The sequence below is a fragment of the Astatotilapia calliptera genome, chromosome 5, assembly GCF_900246225.1.
Source record: "Astatotilapia calliptera chromosome 5, fAstCal1.2, whole genome shotgun sequence".
In the NCBI taxonomy this organism is placed as follows: domain Eukaryota; kingdom Metazoa; phylum Chordata; class Actinopteri; order Cichliformes; family Cichlidae; genus Astatotilapia; species Astatotilapia calliptera.
The window spans coordinates 5,759,637-5,784,054 of NC_039306.1; the positions used below are offsets into that span (position 1 = coordinate 5,759,637).

At 39.2% G+C, this 24,418-nt stretch overlaps 1 protein-coding gene across 1 annotated transcript in view; it reads right to left on the reverse strand.

The window, feature by feature from the left end:
• The window catches only part of snta1 (syntrophin, alpha 1), a 31,659-nt gene extending 14,346 nt beyond the window's left edge, over positions 1–17,313 (reverse strand). Inside the window, exons 1-2 of the mRNA XM_026166877.1 lie at positions 16,699–17,313; positions 8,892–9,077 (exon numbers count right to left, since the gene is read on the reverse strand). Coding sequence (XP_026022662.1) covers positions 8,892–9,077; positions 16,699–16,981 — 469 coding nt within the window. The 5' untranslated portion in view covers positions 16,982–17,313. The remainder of the gene's footprint in view (positions 1–8,891; positions 9,078–16,698) is intronic.
• Between the last annotated feature and the right edge of the window lie 7,105 nt (positions 17,314–24,418).

Sequence of the window (24,418 nt, forward strand, 5' to 3'; positions counted from 1 at the left end):
CTTCATTCACTCATTAAATAAAATGAAACAGTGTTTGCAACACACAGGAATTTCTGTGTGCATGGTGTGATCTGAAGTGTTGCCAAATCATACAATACAAGCCTATGTTGAGGACCCATATTACTCCTCGGAAATGTATTGTAAGGGTTAAACTGAATAGTCACATTTCAGCAAGAGAAAATGTTTTATCTTGAGGTTATATGCACAGTACTCCAGAAACCCAGTAAAAGGTAACTGCTCAAATGAACTTAACTTAATGTGTAGCATCAGAGGGAGGGAGGAGTGAGCACAGTGGTTTGCACTTTGTTTTAATTTGCCTCTGGTGTTGGATCAGTTATGAACCAAATTGATCTGTTAACAGGAAACGTCTCATATGTCTGTTAAAACACAGCTTTTACTGACATCGTGTAAGCATGTTAATAGCTGAATGCTACAATATGTGACTGAAAAACAAACAACGATGAATGCAGTTCCACATGTGGCACAGAGTATATTCATTAACACACGGACAGCTTGAGATTACACTGTAAACAATGTTTTGCTACACACAGATACACAAGTATCTCTGTGTAAAGACACACAGGTATTACCTCAGAGATTTCAGGGTTATATTGTGAAACTGTTTGTAACAGGTTTTGCAATGCAGCTCTGCTCTGGATAAATCCCGGGCTCTGCCTGATTCTCACATTCCAGGACCTCGCTCGCTGTCCTGAACAATTTCTAAGAGAACGTTTTGCCTTTTTTTTATCAGAAACATGTTGATTCTCCTTCAGCTTTCTTTCATTTATCTGAATTGTGACACTGTTTTCAAAGAGAAGCACAAATACATGAAACCTTGGCTTGCAATGTATTATTTCTGTTAGAACATGCCTCACATTCCCTCATCAGATTATTTTTAGCAGCTAATTTGCGCAGCTCTTGGTAGAATGCTTCTTATTATTAAAATGAAATGACTGCGTCTTTGTACTGTACATAAATTAGCGCATTGTTAGTAGATCACGCGCAGAACTCCCCTTCGAAGTCTGTCCTATTTTGATTTTTATCACTTTGAATGATGTATATTTAGTTCTTCGAACGAATTAAGAAGGATATAAACGTATTTTTGTACATTCAGGATTTTAATTTGTTGTCAGGACTTCCTCCACCTCTGCAGTCCATCTCTTGCTTCTGCCTTTTACAATCCGCAAGGTCAAATATTAACAACAATACTCAACATGTGAGGTTTACTCCATAAAATTATTATATGGATACACTTCTTCAATTGACACATATTGCACAAACCGGGAATACAAACTCGCCATATAATGTAAGGGAACTCTCCATCATAAATTTTAATATACATAGAGAGAAAGAGGCCTGAGTTGCGTGAATGTGCGAGAGCGAGACATCGGAGAGATTAAGTTTGGAGTTAGCTCTAGTTGAGAATGCTGACAAAGCATCCTTCAGCTAACACTTATCACAAACACAAATGAACCTCTTCAAATCAAGTCTCACCTCAGGCCGAAACACATTACCGTTTGTGCATATTGGATGTTCACAATCTGACAGCTTCATAGCAAGTATTAATACCCTTAGGTCTGGGGGGATGATGGAGCCACATTTATTAAATACAGTCAAATGTGCACACACTGTGTTCACTGAGTCTTCATCTTAAGAGACATAATGATTCAGATTCAAAATACAGCCTGCATGAAAGGCACAGCCTGAACAGCGTAGCAACACATGACTCAACACAAGCCGTCACTGATAGTTATCTCTTGGTCCCTGGCACATGTGATACATGTGTAGCCATTTACACAGCATCACACTGTGCAACTGGCTACACAGTGTGGCTAAAAATTAACAACTGATGGGAAATGCACAGAAGGTGCTGGCTAGCAGTTACAGTTCAGAAAAAACATGCACATCGACCGTTGTTCAGTATACTGGAAATGGTTCACAATAGCCTGCCATCAATGACGATGTTTAAATCAGGACAAATCTGCAAAGTTGACTAAATGTGTGACACCCAGGAATTTGAGTGTCTATGTTTGTGGGTGTGTGTGTGTGTTTGCAGCACTCTACTTGCACTCCCGTGGGCAGACAATCCACAGTGTGTTGACAAAGCCAACTCAAACATCACACAGCCAAGAGTCAGGGCAAGGCCACAAAAAAACATCTATAAAAGATGTTTTAAACCTACGCAGACCGAACATGTCCTATTTGGCAAAGCATCTTACTGACATATTTCAAAGAATTTAAAGGAACAAAAAGTTACCAAATGTGGGAGATTACATAATTATAAATTAGTATAGTCTAGTATCTCCTCCATTTAACACTGGAGGAAAAGCTGTATGCACCACAGAAAGGTCTGTCTAAGAGAGACAGTCTCACATCCAGCTAATTTAGAATTGCCACTTAACCTTACTTGCAAGTTCTTGGGCTGCAAGCCACCTTGAAACCCTGAATCGGGTAAGTGGTTAAGAAAATATATGCAATTAAGAAACCTAATCATGCAACTTATCACAAGGTTTGAAAAGTAATTTTTTTGTACGTGTCATCAAGTTTAGCAATGCTGTACTTTTTTTCTAAACAGCCTACGAGAATAAGAAATTAAGATTTGTTTTAACCTGACGTTTCACATCTCATACAAGAAGCTTCTTCAATTCTAATTTGTTTTAACCACATCTCACTTTTGAAACTGACACACTTTTCTCTAACAGGAATAAATGGGAACAAAGTCAATAAATAATTCTAACTAACCAACCTCCCAGCAGGGATAACAGACATTAGGATGCTTTATACAACTAACAGGACATGTCCAAAACATATACCATTCCTGCTAAAATAATTTTAGACAAAGGAAAGACTGCAACTATAGAGCTTCCATAACTAAGCCTATTTAATCCCTGACTATGCGTGCACTGGGCCAGAGAACAGCTACCCTAATGAAAAAGACAGGACAGAGAGAACTGCAAGCGTCCTGAGAAATGGGCATAAGAAACTCTGTGATTCTCTGTGTCTTAAGCTCTTTGTCTCATTCCATCCCTCATTCTCCCTCTGTACACATAATCACACAAACACACAGAATCTCCAACTCTGCTGAACATTAGGTTGACATTAAGCACAAACACAAGCACAAACCTTTGAATCACACCATGACCAAAATGTACTTTTTATATGCACCTTTAAACATTGAACATTTCAGCAATTTAAGACTACAGACAAGCACATCTTGTATAGGTAATATTATTTCTATACTCTGGTATAGAATTTTTAAAATTCTTTTCTTAGCTACTTTAGATATTTCTCCTTTGTCCAAATAAGCACAATACACTGAAGACCCCTGAGGAGAATCTGTATGCTTTTGAGGACATACTGTAAGTATGCTGTAAGACCATTCATGTTTTTCCTTATTTAAATGAGGAAATGATCACATCTCTCATCATTCTGCTTTATGGCCAAATGTATTAAATGGGGCAAAGTAGCGTAAGGTTGCAGACACACAGAAAAAATGTGCAGGTGGAAGCTGAATTCTTTATTTATAAACAAATACATAAGCATTTCATTTGAATAATGACCAACACATTCTACCAAGAAGAGTGCACACTCATCAGAAAGGAGCACCCAATGAGCAAGCAAGTAATCTGCCAAGGAAGGTAGTACAGTGTAAGCATAGGTGTTAGGCATGTGTTTCTCTCCAGAAACAGCATGGCAATCCAGATCAATGAGCAGCAGTTGAAGCAGAACTGATACGCTTTTGATGGAAAGGGAAATTCTCTTTTAGAAATTACTGGGGACTGTGTGGGGTCTTCCAGGGTAAGACAGCCATTCTCTGGATAAATATTGCAGCTCAGGTAGAGCACTGGATTTATCCTAACAATAAAGCTGCAATATTGCAAACATTTTTATCATATAAACCTGCAATCTGTGTGTGCTAAAGCTGTAGGATGTGTCAAAGAACACCAAACATTACTGATCTTGCCCCATGCATGTGTTAATGACGGAATGATCTTTGCTGAGATTTTGCGGAACACGAAAGTGACCGACGTTCCAGAATACGGCAGGAAAAACTGAATTTTTTGTCAGCCGTAGCAAGGGAGAGCAATTCAGGTATGACTAGCAATACAGAGCAGTGCTTATTTTTTCCGTTCATTGACAGAGCCTGATCTATGATCTATTTATGGCTTATTTATTGAGTCAAAAATACACAGTGGCATTACAGATCAAAGGTTTACAGTTTTACTACTGTTTATGTTCACTGCCGCAATTTCTAACTCAGGGTATGCCGACCTGCTCCAACTTTTTAGTGGGAAATCTGGGTTGAAAAGGCATTCCTCAAAAAAAATCCAAATGGGAACTCAAAATTTTAACTTTGGACTTTTTCAGGAACCCACCATAATCCAACACTCACTATACATTGCTTTATTTTGACATATATATCCATATAGCATGTCGCAGATGTGATAACAGAGTTAAGTTACGAAACAAGAAATGAAAAAATCTGTTGGCGATGTTGCAGAGCTTCCTGTGTACGCTGCTGAATGACGACACACAGATGTTTCATTGTGACAAAAAACATAAAACAAAAAAAAGAAAATACAAAATTGTTTTAATACTGACTCTCAGTATCTTGATAACGTCAAATGTTAATAAGAACAGTAAAGTTCTATACTGTTTCATCAGAAGACCTGTATTATTGGAGCTCTGCTCTAATCATTCAGGATAAGGACTCCATGACAAACTGCAGGAAGGAGCCAAAGGATACCACACTCAAAGCTTTGAGCAATCCACCTCAGTTATGTGGTCATTCTGATAACATCTCCCACAGTCATTCCAAATAAACTCTTAGTGGCAAACATCAAAGCAATATCAGGCATCTGTTTTTGTCATTTAACAACTGTTAATGACACAACTTGCATTGAATTGCCTACCACAAACCTTCGGTAAATCACATTCGTATTATTAGTTTAAATAATCCCCACTTGAAATTTTATGCTCTAAAATGAAAACTATCTGTCTTTTATCTTCTCCTTCAGTTGCAAAATTGATACTCGACCTCTTTGATAAATCTCCATCTTTACTACTACACTAGAAAGTGTTGACTGTCGAGAGCAACTCCAGCTAATTCGGCAGTTTTGTGACCATTAATTATCTTTAGCGCCTGTTTATTTGGCTTAACTGTGACACTTTACTTGGCCTAGCCATTGCTGGCTCTGTCCTGATGGACTTCAGACATGGGTTGCAGGCATGACTAGACTTTACCAAACGAGGTATAAAAAACAATTACGAAAGCTCAAAATAAATGTAATCCTGTGTACTTGTTTTCTGAGTTTAACCTTCTACTGCAGGAGCTCATGTCTGCACAGATACTAAGCAGCCTTCCACCTTGTTCATCACGGGAGCTCTCACTGTGGTGTGTTACATTCTTTCCCGTACAATAAAAAAAAACTTAAACTTGACTCCTGGGATACCTTGGAAACATGGACAGCATGTACCCACCCCCAACCCACCCCTTCACATTCACACTTGCCTCAATGTCCTGACCTGTCCTTTGCAGCCTCTTTATCCTCCCTTCCTCTGTGTGTGTGTGTGTGTGTGTGTGTGTGTGTGTGTGTGTGTGTGTGTGTGTGTGTGTGTGTGATAGTGGAAATTTGTGTTCTATGTGGCACTATAGTTTCTTTGTTTGTGTCCTTTTAGTCAAACCTTGGTTGCCCAGGGAACAATTCTCCCACCAAACTATTCCAACCCTCCACCCGGTATTGCGCGCTCTCTCTCTCTCACAGACTCACACACGCACATGAACTCACACACCTACACACACAAAGTTTTATAACTCTGTGCATGTACATAGTGGAGTGGATGCGCACATTGTCTTGGCTGGCGAGCTGGCTGCAACGGCAGATGCATTTTCAGTAAGAGTCCAAATTAAGAATGGATAGAAACACAGCAGTAATGACAAACTGCTGCTCATTCATTTGTCATTTATGGAAACATCACAGTTGTACACCTTCACTTCATCAAACAATGCCTAATTGGTCCATGATGTTTTCACAGTTAACATTTTACAAAACTCATATATAAATCTCATCATTCCTCCTGATCCTAAGCCTAAAAGTTGTTGCTGTGACTGGAAAATGTGAAAAGAACAGGTTGTGATGCAGCAGAAGCACACACACAGGTAAAGACACCGCATGTTCGCACACTCACACATAAGCAGTCAGGCCATAAATGTCGCTGTGAAGAAATGCTGGCAGCTGTGCTTTTATGGCTTCATCTGGCCTGTTATATTTATCTGATACCCCCACCCTCACCCCCCACCCCATGTGCTATCTTTCTCATACACATCCATTGATATTCCATCAACAATATAATATAAGGGCCACAAGTAAGGTGAAGAAAGCTAGCTCTAATTGTTTTCCGCCAAAAAAATAAAAACACAGAATATTCACAAATTCCTATTTACAGTGAGAGGCTTTACGCACCTTCATGGTCACACCTGGGAGCTGCCCACTGTTGCCCTTTTCCTGTACTATTGGCTGCTAAGCAACTGTGTGGCCTATTTAAAATCATGTGACTCATTATAAATCGATAAAGTAAACACTGGTAAAATCATACCCAGCTGTGCCACATATGTGCCGCTGGAAATGCTTAACCCCTCACAAAACTGGTTCTAATGAGCAATTTTCCTGTTTTTAATGTTCTAATTTTATGCACACAGACAATTCTTAAGAAAAACCTTAAGCTAGCACATCATTAAAGAAAAACCTAGTGTCCTTGAAGCCTTTGATTATACTGCTAAAGCAGACCTTGACATTAATACCCTACATGTGCTGCTGTAGCAATCAAATTGCATTAATCTGAGCGGGCAGATATGTGTTTAATACAAAATATTTTATCACTTGACTTTCAAAAGAGTTGGAAAGGAAAAAAAATCCCAGCAAAGGTACAGAATGCTAACCAGGTGTCTAATATGCCTTAACTCCTGTAAATGTTGTGAAAGGGTTTATCTGACAGATTCAAGTGTTACTGTTCATATAGTCAAGATATTTTAATATGATGGAGGCCGTTTCTCCTTGATCTCAGTCAAGGCCGTCTGTGTTATGAATTTAACAGAGCGCTGAAAACTGCCGTGAGCACAGCAGTGGTGTGTGTTTGTTGCTGTGCACATGTAAAAGAGAGTGCTACCCTGACCTTTAACACCAGAGTGGTGCCAAAAAGGAGCTTGCTTCTCACTGTGTTTGTGAGTATCTTGACAAAATGCCAAAACCAAAATAAGCACTGTACATGAACTTTATGTCATCGGTATTTTCAAGCATTATCATGATACAGAATAGTCCTGAAATAAAGGTGCAATCTTGAAAATTACAGCAGGAAAAAAAAACAAAAAACACACAACCCTAAAGATGTTTTCTTTTATTCCCGTAAAATGCTCACAAGATTTCCACTACAGATATGCATCCTGAAGTCCAGTCATCTCCTGGTCAAACAGACATACATCAGCAGAACATCAAAAATGTGCATGCACACATACCCCTCAGTGAGCCTCTGAGCCTCTTTTGCCTCCTCACTCCTCTATCAGGCCCTCAGGGGGGAGGGAAACCCATGAAATGATTCCTGACATGTCAGATCACACAGCAGCACCGGTTGAGCTGTCTGATATCAACACTTTTCTGCCTGACTGTGGACAAGTAAGACAGGGGGATTTGCAATGATTTCCCCTGGCTATAGCGCTACTTGTATCTCCTGTGCTGACTTAAGTTGCTGAAGCTGCCCTACTGTGCCAGTTAACCCTGAGAAATTCTGTGTCATAGAAAAATAGCGATTCAATAACCTGTGTCAAACTTCAAATTCTGTTTTTTTAGGATAGAAAATACATAATTATTAAATTTGTATCTAAAAAAACCTACTAGGTTTTCATCTGGAAGACGAGAAGCATCGTCACTGAATAATATCAACTCGAACCAACCACTGTCCTTTCTGTGTCAGCTTGGCAGGAGATGCCAAATTCCTGTTGAGCAATCATTTAGAAAGAGAAAAGAGTGTTTTTAATCCTTTCCCCCTGTCTTCACAATTAAAATTCACATCTCAGATTCACCTTGTTGTGTTACACCCACTGGCAGACTGTCACATTTACATCCATGCATGAACATACCCTGAAAGAATATACTGAGAGTGAAATAGAGAATGACTGAGATATTGTACATTTGCTGCAGCATCTCACACAAATGAGTGAGCATAAAAGGACGGGAATACACCTTCTGACTCCACCACAAAGCTTCCTATGCAAAGCCAGCCGGATCCCATGAGTTTGCAGTAGTTCTGACATGAACCTAACTTCGTATCAGTGTCAAAACGGTTTAATATTATCGAAAGACGGTTCATTAGCATACTGGGGTGCTCACAGGTGCGAGCCCTAACAGTATTCTTAAATAGTGAGGCTTTTCCTCTCGCTGTTTGAGTTCAACTCATTATTTGGATGTTTCCGGTGAAGTCAGATCAAAGTTTTGATTAAATGAAGCGTCTCTCCCGGCTCGTCATTTTTCACCCTCGAGGAAGACTGAATCAGGTCTGGAAAAATCTATAAAGAATATCAAGGTATCAAACATTCTCATTATTTTTACCTATGTATCTATTTGGAGCTGTGGGGTGCACAGAGGGTGGATGAGATATAAGAACTTACGTACTTTAATACCCTGAGGACTATATCATTTGGCAATACGAGGAGTTTTTCTTCTTTGCATGTTTTGTAGTTAACTTCTAATATCCTGTCACTTTTTAGAGCATCTGAACAGCAAAGCGGGCGCACAACAGGAAGAACAATGAAAGAAAGACTGAATTGGACAAAGAAGAAAATGTCAGAGTCACAGGATGTACTCTAATTGATTTTGGCTAAATGAAAACTATCTTACCTTCAAGGATGACTTCTTTCCCGGTTTTTTTTAACGCTTGCACAGCCTCGTCATGCGTGGCCTCTCGTAAGTCGTAACCATTGACAGAGAGTATGGCATCACCAACATAAAGGGCCTCGGTCTGGTCAGCAGCCAGGCCTTTAAAAATTTTGGAGATGAGGATTGGCATCTTGTTTTCCTTGCCACCTGCATGATCAGACAAGAAAATCAAGTTAAAAATCATGTGGAAAAATCCAACTTTTACCACTAATTAGCTTCACAAAGCAGTTTGGTAGTTCCTATTTGAACGGCCTATTGGCAGTATATAAAGCAAATCAAATTATATGTTTTCTTGGACGCTGGTAAATAAAGCACTGATAAAAATGCCCTTAAATTCACTGTGACTTCACACCAGAAGGTATAAGTTAGAGCTGAGTCATAAAACTAAAAAAGTGTGTGGCTGGTTGGTAGTTATAAATATGAAATAAACAGTTTCTGTCCCTTATCACCTTAACATTAGTCACCTAAACTGCAGTTAAACGAGCACATAAAAACTGATGGAGACAGTGATCGGCCTACTGTACTATGGTCTGTGTCTCCGACTCTCCCTCCCTTTGTCTCTTTGTCACACAATGAAGGTCAACTAGTAAGCTGATGGATGCGCTGTAACTCTTGTGGTGGGCTTCCGCACTTCATGTGAAATATCATCGTTAATGTCAGCTTAAAGCTGGACTTTGGCCTTCAGGCTAGTGAGAAATAGTCTTAAAGACGATAAAATGCTTTTTGTGTTTTGGTTTTTTTTGCTATTTCTTCTGGGTGATCCCTCTGCGAGGATTTTTATCATGCAAATTTCTTTGGACACCCAATGTAGTATTCTTAAAAATATCAAAACTTCTACACACGCCACCAGGACGATGAACTTATCCACTATTCTGAGCACCATAGCATCATATAGATGTATAATCAGAGGCAATATGTGGCCCTCACTGACTCAGTCACTGAATTAACGAGGGTGTTCCAGAAAGCTTATAGAAAAGATAAGTTAATGTGGGTTTTAAAGCTTTGTTGGTGATGATATCTTTTATGTATATCATCAAATGTTTAATAAAAAAACAACTAAACTTATAAACTTGAGTAATTACTTTAAATCTTAAAAAAAGATATGGGAATTTGTCACAGGACAGTTAAGTAACATGCATGACTATCAATACTGCTAGGTATATTTTTTAAGGTTTGTGTTTAATTAATGCCATTTTGAAAAGGAGCTGAAGAACCAACAACAAATACAGAAGCCAAAGTAGATGGATACCATGTTATCTGCCTATAAGCCTATAAGAGTCATTCTAAGAGAGCATTTTGTGGTTGTAAGTAGATACAACTAACTGGTAGAAATGATAGACTTCACTATACTACAATACAAAAAAAATCTGCAGTTCTTTCTTTAGTGGGTGACATTGTAAATGGATATTGCATATTGTATATGGAGTGTGAGAGAATTCTACTATCAACGTTGGAGATCCACAGGCCACAGTCAACAGGACCAGGAAGGTGCAGGAGATGTAACCTGGGACAGTGTACACTGAGAGACACGACCAAGTGGCTGGGATAGTGTGCAAGCACAGCTGTGCCTCATATGGGTTAGAAGTACCCAACTCCCAAATGGAGGACACCACAGAAGGTGGTTGAGAACAACAAGGCTAAGGTCCTGTGGGACTTCAAGCAGCTGCTGGCCAGCCAACCACACATAGTGGTGGTTGACACGGAGCAGAAGACCACAGTGGTCGTAGATGTGGCAGTCCCAGGGGACAGCAACATGAGAAAAGGGAGCACAAGAAAACAGAGAAGTAGCAGGGAACAACTGGAGCAGATGTGGAAGGTAAAGCCCATAATAGTCCCAGTGGTAACAGGAGCATTAGGAGATGTAACTGGAAGAGTGGCTCCAGCAGATTACAGGCACAACATTAGGGGTCTAAGTCCAGTGCAGTCCTAGGAACAGCTAAGATTCTGTGCAGTACCTCAGACTTTTGCAGAAGACCCAAGGAGGAACACACACACACACACATATCATGGCCTAACATGTTATATACCACTAAATTAACATTTTATTCATGAGGTAACAGGCACAAGATAGCCCCAACTCATTACATTCTTTAAATAAGTAACTACACTCTTGTACAAAACTGAATAATAACAGTAAATAAGCTAATCCAACCACATAATTAATACTGGAAGATCTAACAGAATTGCTGTGAATGGACAGAGTTGCAACAACGACTGCAGACAATATGAGTGAACATACAATAAGGCTTCATTAAAGCTGATATGGATTGATATAGCTCAAGATGACACAGTGCATATAACAGAGGATTCAAATGTAGTACAGCAGTTGCACAGTAGGCAAGAGAGTTTCTAGGATATAGTGATACTGGTTTCTAAAGCCATTTTCAGACATGATGAATGTAACATTAATGGCTTCATTAGTCTGTTAAAGTGGCGGCATTCAAATATAGGTCACTATCACTTTAATGTTCCACACAGGTTCATTCAGACATGCCCAAGGCAATGACGGAGCCAGTGCTTTCTACCATAAAAAAAGGAGACAAGCATTGTCAGCATAAGCTCTACTCAAGTGTGGCAACACTTTTGAACATGCCATTGTCTACAAGAGCAACGTCTCAGTGTGTGCTGCTCAGCATACCAGCATGTGAGAGACAGCAGAGGCTGCAGTTCAAACTTGTGTCGTTAATAAAGTTATATTTAAATGTTACTCGGCCTGGCCTAGAAAGATAGAGATCATGACTTTTACAAAAAAAAGTGAAGCTCGTTTAGACATAAGGCCAACAAGTTTGGAGGTCATCGGTTTTATGGTAAAGAGTGTGAGTCTGAAAAAGGGCTAAAGTATCCAGGGGATGATGAGGAGGGTGTCAGAAACACTTAGCATTGGCAGAGAAAAGGATGGGGGCACGTTTAGAGAGTAGACATTTGAATCAATGAGGAGACAAAACCTTTAAGGAACAGTTAAAAATATTTTTTTCCCACTTTCTTTTAGGGCTGAACGATTATGGAAAATAATCTAATTGCGATTTTTTGCCCCAATATTGCGATTGCGATGCGATATGCGATTATTTTTTAAGGTCTTTGTCTTCTGTATTATTAAACAAAGACAAGCAATACATCATATAGTATGGCCAATACTATATTACATTAATTTTAAACTGTTCTTTCCTGGAAGACAGACCTCTGTTATGATGACATGAGGTGATGCATGAATTGATGACTGACATTTTTATTTAACTTCTTCAATCACAACAGTATATTTGAACATACACAATAGTTTATTTTTAGCTTACAAACATCTGAGCATAAAGTGCTGACAAGGAACCCTGGTGTAAACATTAAAATGAAAGTCAGTACAATGTGCAGATTGCAGAAATATACATAAACAAAATCAGTGGCTTTACCACACTCAGTTTTTCGACATCTGTGAACTACTAGACAGTCATTCAATTAAAAAATAATATTAAATAAATAAAACTAATAAATAAAAAATACACACATCTTACTGATCTCTGCAGTCAGTAACATTACACATAAAGTGCAAACATAATAGCAATTGTATAAACACACACACAAACACGCCTTTAAAATTTAAAGGCGTGAAATTGGACGGTCTAGTTCTGATTAGCGTCACCGCTGTCTCGGTGGAGTTTAATAAACTCCGCCGTCTGCTTCTTGCTATCTAAAATATAACCAGACACTGGTGTAAATTCTCGACTGTCTCATACTTCTGTTTAATAAGTTTTCTGTTTGACGTTTAGTCAGCTGTGTGAAAACCAAGGAGGAACCCACCCGGGGGATTAATAAAGTTTTATTTTATCTAATCTAATAACTTTAATCTCAGCCAAACCGATTTACTCACGAACAAACAAAACACTGAAAAAAGCCCAACAATAACATTTTTAGGTTGTCTAAGTGACTTATATATTACGTTTAACCCGAGCAGCGAAACTCCGCGGTGATCTGAAAATGATGTGCCGGGAGTTGTGCCGTTCTCGGCCGCATCAGTAACCCTCGAGCTCCCGGCTAGCTGTCGAGCTGGTGGGTAGCAGACGCCTCTGAAAACGTCGAAGCACTTTTACAAATATGGGATATCTTGATAAACCGAGCAGATATTTGATGTTTACACAACTACTTTCTCGCCTGAAAATATTTTAAAAGTTTATTTTGTGACCCAGAAAGATTAGTATGAGTAATTTTAAAACTTAGTAGCGGCCGCCATTGTTGGAAACTGGAGTTTGGCTGGGCCGCGCTATGAATTCTGGGATATGGTAGTAATTTGGACAGCCTTCGGCGCGTCGCTGTGACGTAATCGGTCTACAAATGCGGCCTCAGGAGGATGCAGCCCATGAATTTGGACATGTCCAGAGTATAATCGCAGCCTTTGCGGTTAGAAAATTGCACTTGATCATGTCGCATATTATCGCAAATGCGATATATCGTTCAGCCCTACTTTCTTTACATTATAAAGCCTGACCTTGGAGGAGAGAGGAAATTCCCAAGAGAGTCTGAAGTTTCCCTCAAGTCTGAAATACCACTTACTGGAATGATTGCAGAATAAACATTTTTTGACATATTGTTCTAAAAAATAACCATTAATATGTCTGCCACTCCCACACAAACCTTTATTTCCTTCCTACCATTCTTGCAGGTGCATTTCATGTCAAATACAGTTCAGCACCTACAGCTGGGAATCTGTCAATCAAATATAAGGTGGGTGGCAGTGGTACAGACAGGGTGGAGCAACAGAAGCTTCTTATGGCAGATTAGTAAATGGTATAATAGTGCTGTGTATCTAATTTATTTATTATAATGCTTCTTCATCATCAAAAAATCTGCACGTCTGCACTTCAACTGTCATCAGCTTAATTCACACAATGCTGGAACAATATATAGAGTCAAAACAAAACTTCAAAGTATTGTGGATTCATATTCCTAATGCAATTTTATTAATATTTTTGTTATGCAATGTTGCACTTGAGTCTTGCTGACTGACAAAAATAATGTCTGGAAAAAGTATGAGTTGGTCTGTTATAAGAGTTTCAGGAACCAAAACATGGTTTCATAATATTTGGCCCACCCAACTGGAATTCAACACATAGGGACTATTCAAACAAAGTCTGGGATGGTTTTAAAGTGAAATAATTGTTTTATGGTACTGTTCACCAACTGCCTTCTCTCAAAGTAGCATTCCCTCTGACTGTCATTGTGGTTATATGCACGGACCGTGCACCTCAGTGGCTCCAAAGAAGGAAAAATGTCTGCAGAGACACGCAAACTTTTACCATTCTGCCTGTCCAGAGACCTGGAGTCTAGATTCCATGCCTCCCCTCTTAAATTTAGACGTGAGTTAAAGTTGCCTCCGTACTCTTCCTCAAGCTGGGGTGGGCTCCCTAAAATTAACACTAGTGGAGTACTCCACTCCCAGCCACATAGCTTTCATCTTTAGCCAATGACAACTGACTGCTGTGAGCTGCTTCTCTCAGCTGTTCGCAATGCGGTGTCAACTAGCCTACAAGTTTTTCTCTGTTCTTTCATTTGTTTCCCCCTGCGTTTCTGACACTTTTTTCTTCCTGCTTCTTTTTTCTTTTTACTCTTTTCACCTCTTTGACCTCTTGTCCCATATACCATTTCATGTTTGGCCTGCTCTTTCTGCCTGCGCCTTTCACTTTCAATCTTGTATACCCTTCCTCCCAAAACTGCCTCTGAACATCCAGCATCGCAACAATGTCAAGCCAAAAGGCTTCTAGCTAGGATTTGGTTTTAATAACATGCTGTCTGATTTTCAAACCCACCCATTTCCACAGATGGACATCACAGTTATGTCATTAGGGTTTGGCTTTGTTTTGTTGTTGTTCGGAATTGCGGGGGGACTAAAAATTAAGATGTCACCAGCAGCTACAATGATGAGCCATCTTTGCAACATGACAATAATGCAAGTTTACAATTATCTATCAACTCGACACTTTACATCAACCAATCGCCAAGTGATTACCTGGGAAGACAAACTTGCCAGGAGGAAGCTACAGCTCACACACATGCAATTATACCCACACATGCTGCTTATAGATCCATGCCCGTTATTTATTACACCTTGTACTGCCTTGGCAGCCCATGCTTTACAACACAAGGTGACTTAAGGTTGTGAACTGACAATAATTCATTGATATGATACATGTCATCACACAGGGGTTATGATTAAAAAATATAATTAGATTTATTGAGACTGTGCAAGAAACCTAATGAGATTTTTATTTTTATATGTAATTCTAGGAAAACTCTTCCAGTACATATTTACAACACACCACCAGGAAAATCTGAATTTAGAAAGCTGACTTTTTAGGCGAGAATTGTGGGGTCTGCATTTGCATTTATCACGACCCAAGCAAAATAAGAAACACAGTATGTAATACATCAGTGTGCAACAAACAGTGTTTATTTAAGTTGCACAAAAGAATCATAAGTTCACCACAATAACCTCAAACAATTCTAGTTAAAGCCAAGGCGGCGGAACCCCACTGTGTGTGGCAAGAATATGAAAATGACCACCTAATTACTGTTTCAATTATAAAGACAATGTAAAGACACAAAGCAAGCTGTGTAAAAAGAAAAAGTGTAAATCTATCAGTTGCTACTAAATTTCAAGAACAAAAGCTGTAATATTTGTCCGTCTATAAAATATAATAATATCCAAAACATTCCTAAAACTTTGTTATCACATTCCTGTCCGTTTTATCTTTTATATTTACATAGCATCCCACTGCTCAACCTTCCTAATCATCTTCAGTTTGAGATCCCCACAGAGATAGGCTATTTTTGTGGAAGCAGGACAAGGAAAAGTCTTTTATCAGCTGCTGCAAAACACATGGCAGGTATGCAGGCTTTGCTGGTAAAATATGGAGAGATTACAACCTTTCTTCATTGAGAAGTCCCTGTAGAAACAATATTCTTGTGGCCACTATGTGCAGTAGAGGTCTCTGTGTCCATGTCTACTCCAGATTGCTTATTCAAAAGCAAAGTTCCACAGCCAAAAAGGTCTTTGAACCACCTAAAATACTCTGTAGAGCGTGGATTTTACTCTGTCACATATATTTATTGGTGTTACAGCTTCATAATCAGAAGTTAGATCTAATAAAACTAATGACACATTTGTGTATGTGAGTGTTGGTTGATAACGCATAATATTCAGGTTTAAAACCTGCTTTGTTTGGTGTCTGTAGTCCATAAATAAATATGTTTAAATGAACTGCTGGTGTCGACACTGCTGGGTAATAAGCATCTACGGAAAGTATTCGGGGATTTGTGGAAACTGTTTAAAACCCAAATCGAGTTAAACAGAATCACGTGCCATTTCCTGATTTCTCTCAATTCAATTATCCAAGTTATTTAAACACGGTGGAACCCAACGTTACATGACAGTAGCGAACTAATTACCGTCTCCGGTGACTGTGGTGCACTGAAATGGTTCCCTGTTGAGGAGAGAAACAGCTTGAGAAAATCACAGCTGTCGTTTTTTCTGCGCTAACATCGGACCTATACGTGTGAGTTATAACACGAGCGGATATTTGTCATAGAGCAAATCGCGGAAAAGTTGCATTTTACGCACGTTTCTGAGAATTGTTGCACATTGTTGAAGTTAGGCAAGTTAACTGGCCGCTGTTTTCGCGGTGGGTGACAGAAGGTACGCTGTAGTCAAAACTTGTGTTAACTGACAGTAACTCGCCGTTCATGCAGTTAGCTATCTTTAAGACACTTTCGTAAACTACCTTACCTTTGATACTGATTCCGAGCCCGCCAACATCTTGCTTGGTAACTCGCACCGTGCGCTTCACGTTGGTGATGGTTTCCGGGACCGGGGACGAGCTGAGGTTCGGGGGGTCTCCGTTGATAGCACCGGCAGGACTCGGGTTTGGCTTCGCGGGTTCTTCGGTGCCCTCGCCGGGGTTTAACGTGAGACTATCTTCGGTAAGTGTAGCCAATACCCGGATCCAGCGGTCCACGGTCACTCGAAGTTCCAGCAGTCCCGTTTTCTGCGCCTTCATCGCGGCAGCCATGTTCAACGCATTCCTGGAATAACTCTAGACGGGCTGGCAGTCCTGTAAGAGGGGGTAGAGGGCTGTGGTAGGGGGCATGCAGACACACACATTGAACCCCCCTCCCTCTATTTTCTCCTCCTCCTCCAAAAGAGGTTTATCCAGTAGTAGGCTAAGTAAAGTTAATTGAGGGCGATGCGATTAGCAGCGGTGTTGACACACACTCAAAGTTCAAAGAGCTTCTTGTTCAGCCCATCCGTTAATCAGCAATGTGAGGTTGAGCCACGCATAATTAAGTTTTTGATTCATTATTTATTTCGAGTGTATTTCAACACCCAGCCTCAGATCACAGATCTCATTTCCAGTGTGCCCGAAACGCGCAAAATCACTGCGCATATATATATATATATATATATATATATATATATATATATATATATATATATATATATATATATATATATATATATATATATATATATAAGTTCTGCAATAAGGAAAACAAAATCGATATGCTTTCAAGGCCAGAAACGTATTTCTAGTGAAGAGAGCTTATATCAGGAATGACACCCACTAAGCATCTTCGGCTTGAATTCTGCTGACAGAAAACAGTGGGTGTGATGTTACCATGAAGAAGCCTGCACGTTAATCAGAACAATTATATTTATTAGCTCTTATTCAAAATGGGTTTCAGGACAACAGGAACTGAAAGAGGCCATAATGCCCCTCAGTACCATGACACCGATGCCCTGTTGCAGCAGCTGAGGCATAGTTAAAGTTGGTCAGTAACCAAATAACCAAATAACCAGTAAATGTTGTTAAAACCAGACACGTGACCAGTAAGATGTTGTACAAAGCATGATTAGCCCAAAGCTCTTCTCCAGTAGGTACCAAATGAGTTGGCAGCGTGGTGTTTGAGCATCGCAAAGGATGAATCAATACTGGATACAGACCAAGACCAAACGACCTCATCTCCCAGACTGGGAATTCCATGACAGTGAAGAAATGGGCTAAAAAAATACATGAAAACTTTGTTGTTTGTGTTTGAAATTTTCTGCAGATAGAAGGTAGAATCGTGGTTTAGATTAGTAAACTGATTCCACCGGGGCTACTGCCAAAAATGCAACTCATGGTGTTTCAGTTAAAAACCCAAAACAATCCTGCGTATGCTGAAGATGAGTGCCAGTAAGTGGAATTTCAGTTCTTTTCAGTCCACAATTTTCATGTTTAAATTTCCAGTTCAAACTAAAATATTTTTCAGATTTATTTTATTTCCTTCCTCATTTCTTCAGTTCAAACTGTTTAGCAATGCTTTCCATTTCTTTTGTAATTTGCAGAAATCTACTCTGGCTGTCAGTTTTCTTTTTCATTTAGTAGTGAGTAGTAAATATGTAATGAAAAATGTGAAAAAAAATGCAATAACTATTTTGAACTATTTCCTAATATGCCATGATTTCAGGAGTAATAAGCCAAGCCGTTCAGTCTCGGTCTTGACAGAAACTCAACGTGGATAAGTACTGCACTGTTGTGGTGACTCAGCAGAGGTGCACTTAATTGTGCAGCATAGACATTAAGACCATGCAGGAGTCACTGAAACAAGCTGATGAAGCAGTCCTCATTTCCTATGCTCTGTTGCATCGGCAAGGTATCTGTCAGCCCTTCAGCTGTGTGTGTGGCAGCCTGTGTTGCATCTGCTTCACAGCAGGTGAAATAGCAAAGAAGTCCCAGCACTCAGGGTTGGAAAACACTCTTCTGGGTGGGCTGTTTAGAGGCAGTTGCTCCCTTAATGAAAACAAGTTTGGAGCTTTGACTGAAAATTCCTCTAAACCCACACAGATGCTCTAAATATTCTCATCTGTCAACAACATTTCTTTATAATTCTAAAGTAGCTAATCAACTCAAATATCAACGCTTACTTTATTCTAATTGGTTCATGTTTACTGTAGTGAATATGGATGTAACAACTTTATTTCTAACAACTTGTTTTTTAAGTCATAGACCATGGCTCAGCTTCACACTAAATATTCAACAGGGAATTTCAAAGCTTAGATTCAAATCTTTTGTCTCCCTCTAGTGATTAAATGGCTCTATTACCTCTACACTGGAAACCTAATCTGTTTAAATAACAAAGATTTCCCACATGTCCTATAGAGTACTTTAAAAAAAATCTAGGAACAGCTTCTGATTGTTATGCGATGAGGTTTTCACTGTGATAGAAATAAAATAAACAGTAAAAACAGCTGAATTAAGAGAAACTATTTCAGACTTTACTACAGTCTTGTTAAAGAAAACACATTTTGCAGTTATAAAGTATAGGCCATATGTATAAGGTTAAAATGCAATTACTGCGTCATTAACTGATATTAAACAAGCACAGCCTGTCCCAGGATTACCCTTTGATTATTTAGTTCATATCCAACCATATGTCTATTAGTATTCATGGATTTGTAGGCAATTAATGCCATATGGTACTCAAAGAGCAAAATAAATAAATACATTTAGATAATATAAACAAATATTGGACCAATCACAACTATCATTTGGACATTTCAGTTGCCCGGGGTGACACTTTAAAGTAAAGACAAAGGGTTTACTTGGAAATACTAAAGATACAACAATTATACTGTTTATGAACATACAAGATGGAGCTTGTTTTTATTGGCATCGTATCCATTAATATTATATAGATGTGATGGGGAACATAGTCTTGCAGTTAAAAATGTGGATTTTCAAATTTAAAGTGAAGTCAGATGATTCCTGTGTTTCCAAATAAGTCATACAAACTCAGCTATCACATCAACCCTGTTGTTTTCAGCAACAGCAAGCAACTGTTTTTTTAAAAAAAAGACACAACTATGATGAAACCACTCTATGGCAAGTGTACAATGTGGCATTTAATTAATTAATGGTTAATGAACGAATGGATTTATTGGCCAGTTGCTATGATTTTGTGAGGTAGAAATAAGGTCCAGTATCGGAGCTTGTTTTAGCCAAGCGGCAGTGTCCTGTTCTGTTCAACCTATGAGCGCACAAAAGAACAGCACCTGTAGCTCACCTGCACAGCAAAATCTCCAGTGTTAAATTAACACTAGAGAGTGTCTATATGGGTCCACACCTCTGAGTGTTAAATACAACACTGTTGAGTGTTAAATTAACACTTTTGACAGTGTTATATGTTTAAAAGTAACCTAGTCAGTTTTGAAGATTAACAATGGCTAACACTGAGCAGTGCTGATTTTCTAACACTGGAAAATAACTCAAAATGTTAGAAATATTCCAGTGTTAGCAAAACAGCACTGCTCAGTGTTAGCCATTGTTAATCTTCAAAACTGACTAGGTTACTTTTAAACATATAACACTGTCAAAAGTGTTAATTTAACACTCAACAGTGTTGTATTTAACACTCAGAGGTGTGGACCCATATAGACACTCTCTAGTGTTAATTTAACACTGGAGATTTTGCTGTGTGTCAGAGTGTGTACCGCATGTAGAAAAGTCTGTCCTCAGCTCAGAGGCCTGGGTTTGGTTCTGTTCCAGCTCACGTGTGCAGGTATGTAGGATTGTCATCCCAATCTTCCTGTTCTAGAAGGCGGAAAATCCCCAAAACAATAAACATGTCGCCTAAAGGAAATGGCTATTCAGTTTCTCCAGTAAGTATATTTTAAACCTGTTTTTCCAACATCTAAAATTAGCACCCCATTCAAAATCACAGTGAATTACAGATCCACCTGCCTAACCAAACTAGTTGGTGCTGGCATTAGGTAAAAATTACCCATCTTTTATACATAGCCAGTGTGGTTTGAGGTTCAGTTACCCTTGCTACATTTAACATAATTAATGAAACAAATGATTTATATGAAGTTTATTGTCACCTTTTCTCATTCCACCCATAAACCTTATCCTCCTTTGTCCACACTTTTGTTTAGAAAAGGATACGTCCTTGTACTAATTAGCACATGTATAGAAGCACACATATAAATAGCACAGCAAAAATGAATGGGAGACTTCAACAACAGTGCTTGACTTAAGAAGTGGGTCTACATGGTGATGTTTAGCATTATGACAAGTGGTTGGCCATCTGACCTCCAGTCTATGCATCTGTTGGTCTATTTGGGATGTGAGTGGCAGGTGGCCGGCCTCTCTTTCACAGTAGCACAGCTTAATATATTTGCAAAGCTTAGCTGAATGGAAGAGCAGGATTTGTAAGGATCTCTCACACACAAAAAACAAAACTGATTGGATTGTTTGGAGTGGATCTAGTCATCTATAGTATTAAAATTGTGCACATTAAAGTAGTGACTTGTTTGCTAGTGTGCTTGCATTTACAGTAGTGTAGGATGACATCATATTTCACCATTGTCCTTGCAGGATTTAACCAATACTGAGCACCGTCAAATTACACTAGAGCTTAAGTCAGCAAGAAGTCAAGGACCTGAAATTAAATCTGTTTTCTGTTGTGTACAGGAAAAACAACCAAAACGGTGAATGATGATTTGCACTAATAGAGTGCGTTGCGTGAATGTATGTCATTGCTGATAAACCTAATAGCAGTTATATTGGGCTTGCATGTAAAAATCAAGAATGAATGAATAAAGGATATAAAACACAAGATTTTCATTTAAATATAAAAAAAAAACCTTATTTAAATGCTTAAAATGACTATATGATATATTAAAAAACAAAAACAATATTAACTTTATCTATGATGGCTGTATGTGTAGTTGACAATGTATTTAATTTTATCTTTGCTAACATAAATTTAAAAAAACAAAAACAAACTAATATATAAATATATATGACTAAATGTAAGTTGAATAAAAGTTTAACATGTTAATGATCTATAAACGTCATTTCTGTCTAGGTCAAGGCAGACTGGTTTTCTGCTATGCTGAAGACAACTAACATTACCCTATAGCACTTCTCAACAACATCAGACTGCTATTGTATCTCTTGTTGTTGTTTAAGTAATAAGACAATACGTTTGAATAATAATGACAACAAACTACAAACACAATTTGTATATACAGAACACATGCGAAAATTGCTAGATCATTATTTCTATCTATTTTTTTTTATATATTTCAATTTAACAATTGCTTAAAGCACTAGAATATGTATTGTATTTATGTTAAATAAATGAAATCAAATTAAGAACTTAAAGCATTATTTCCACATAACTTATAACCTGTAAAGGGGGTACTCTGCCTCTCACCCAACGCCAGCTGGGACAGAATGCAGCCCCCTTCCCATGTCCACAGTTGGATAAACGGTTAAGAAAATGAATGGATGGATGTACACACACACTCAAGCAGACAAACAGACTACAACCCCCCAACTTATCATCTCTGCACCCTTAGTTCAGTCAGTCACATATATGCATATCTCAACTCCCCAAAGACAGTGGACAGTTGGGGAGCCCTACTGATTAGTTTCAACGTCCCCCTGCATCCTTCTGCCTTCTCCTGCCATCCTCCAAGCATCTTTGCTTCCCTCCCCTACTCTGCTAAGGGCAACAGCTCCAGAGGTCTACCATATGGACTAGTGTCTGAGCGGCTGACAGCCTGCCTCCCTGCAGCTTGCATGTGTGTGTGTTTTGTGTATGTGTTCATTTCAACCCTGTGCTGACTGTTTAGTCTGCCCCACCTGTTCCTCTGTAACAACAGACCAGACCTCTCATCAAGCCATCCATGACGGGCTGCTGGATGGATGGATGGATGGATGGATGGATGGATGGATGGATGGATGGATGGATGGATGGATGGATGGATGGATGGATGGATGGATAGATAGATAGATAGATAGATAGATAGATAGATAGATAGATAGATAGATAGATAGATAGATAGATAGATAGATAGATAGATAGATAGATAGATAGAAATAAATAAATAAATGGTAAATGGCCTGTATTTATATAGCGCTTTACTAGTCCCTAAGGACCCCAAAGCGCTTTACATATCCAGTCATCCACCCATTCACACACACATTCACACACTCATTCACACAGATAGATAGATAGATATCCTATCCTATCCTAAGGATATCTATATAGATAGACGAGTGATGATTGTGGCATTTTCATCTAGCAGAGCAACTGGGAATTATGTTATTTTTAAGCACCTGAAAGTCATTGAAAATGTTCTTAAATGAGCAAAAAAAGGAGAAAGGTTAAAAAAAAATGGGGCAAAAGGCAGGAAAACAGATGGATAAGCTGAAGCAGACAGACAGATGAGGGGATAATAATAGATTAAAAATATGGAATAATTTATTCTTAAAAATGAATGACAGACTGTGCTGTGAACAGACAACAGTAGACAGACATACCGCCCTGCTTCCCGAACACCCAAGGACACAGGATAACAATGAATGAATTTGGGGGTGATAATGAGAGGTCAAACAGAAGAATAAGTCTCAGGCTTGTACACCTGTGGCCCACCTTCTGCCATCTAAACAACCCAGCAACCACAATCACCGCAATATTTAGTTACTCTCATTAAAACCTCCTGAATAATGTAAAGGTATATATGGATGAGACATTCATGCGGAGGAGAGGAGACCACACTGAGGGTTAGACGGATCTACATAATAGGAATATATCTCTCTCCATCTGCTCGTGTGTTTATAATCTTCCCCTCCTCCTTCTTAATGCTGATCTATCTATTTGATACCCCCACCCCATTCCCCCAATCAGCTTCTCTAACATCATGGTCTATATAGAGCCTGCCTTATTTTGCGTACTGAATGCGGTGCATGTGTGTCTATGCAAATGCATGTCTGTTTGTCTTTATCTGTGTATTTCAGTGTCTGTATGAGTTGACACAAGCACTTTGTGGTCTCAGAGGAATTAACCAAGCGTCTGCCACCTGACCCCGTTGACTCTGACCATCCTGGGCTCAGCTGATACGCGTGCCTTGTGGCCCTGACATGTGGATGACAAAAAAGCATGAAGAGTGGGAGGAGGCCAAGGACAGAAGGACCGGCAGGCAATGAATGATTATGATGACTAGGGCCATCTTGCTTGCCTCTGCAGCCTCCCCTCCACACCCCAGTAGAAATCCTGGACTTGGCCCTGGCTCTGGCTTACACATGGACAAGTGATCTGGCTTGGGTCGGCGTGGGTGAAGTGTCACCACCAGGCAGGGTCTGGCCTGTCAGCTGTCAGGGATGACAGGAGGAGACTAGAGGAGGTGTGTAAATAATAGAGGAAAATTGGTAAAGGTAAATAATCGCAAAAAGAAAATAGCTGAGGAGGGTGGATTTGTAAAAAGAAAGCTGAGGGAACAGACAAAAAAAGGAGATAATTTTGGAGGAGCTGACTAAAACAATGGATGAAAGGGAACAGGTTTTGCGGAGGTGTCATATCTGCCAGGCCTTATGCAACCTACAGTGCTCACACAGATGGCACGACTGCTGAGAAAGTAGGGTAAACAGTACCAGCTAATGACTTGCCCCCTCTTG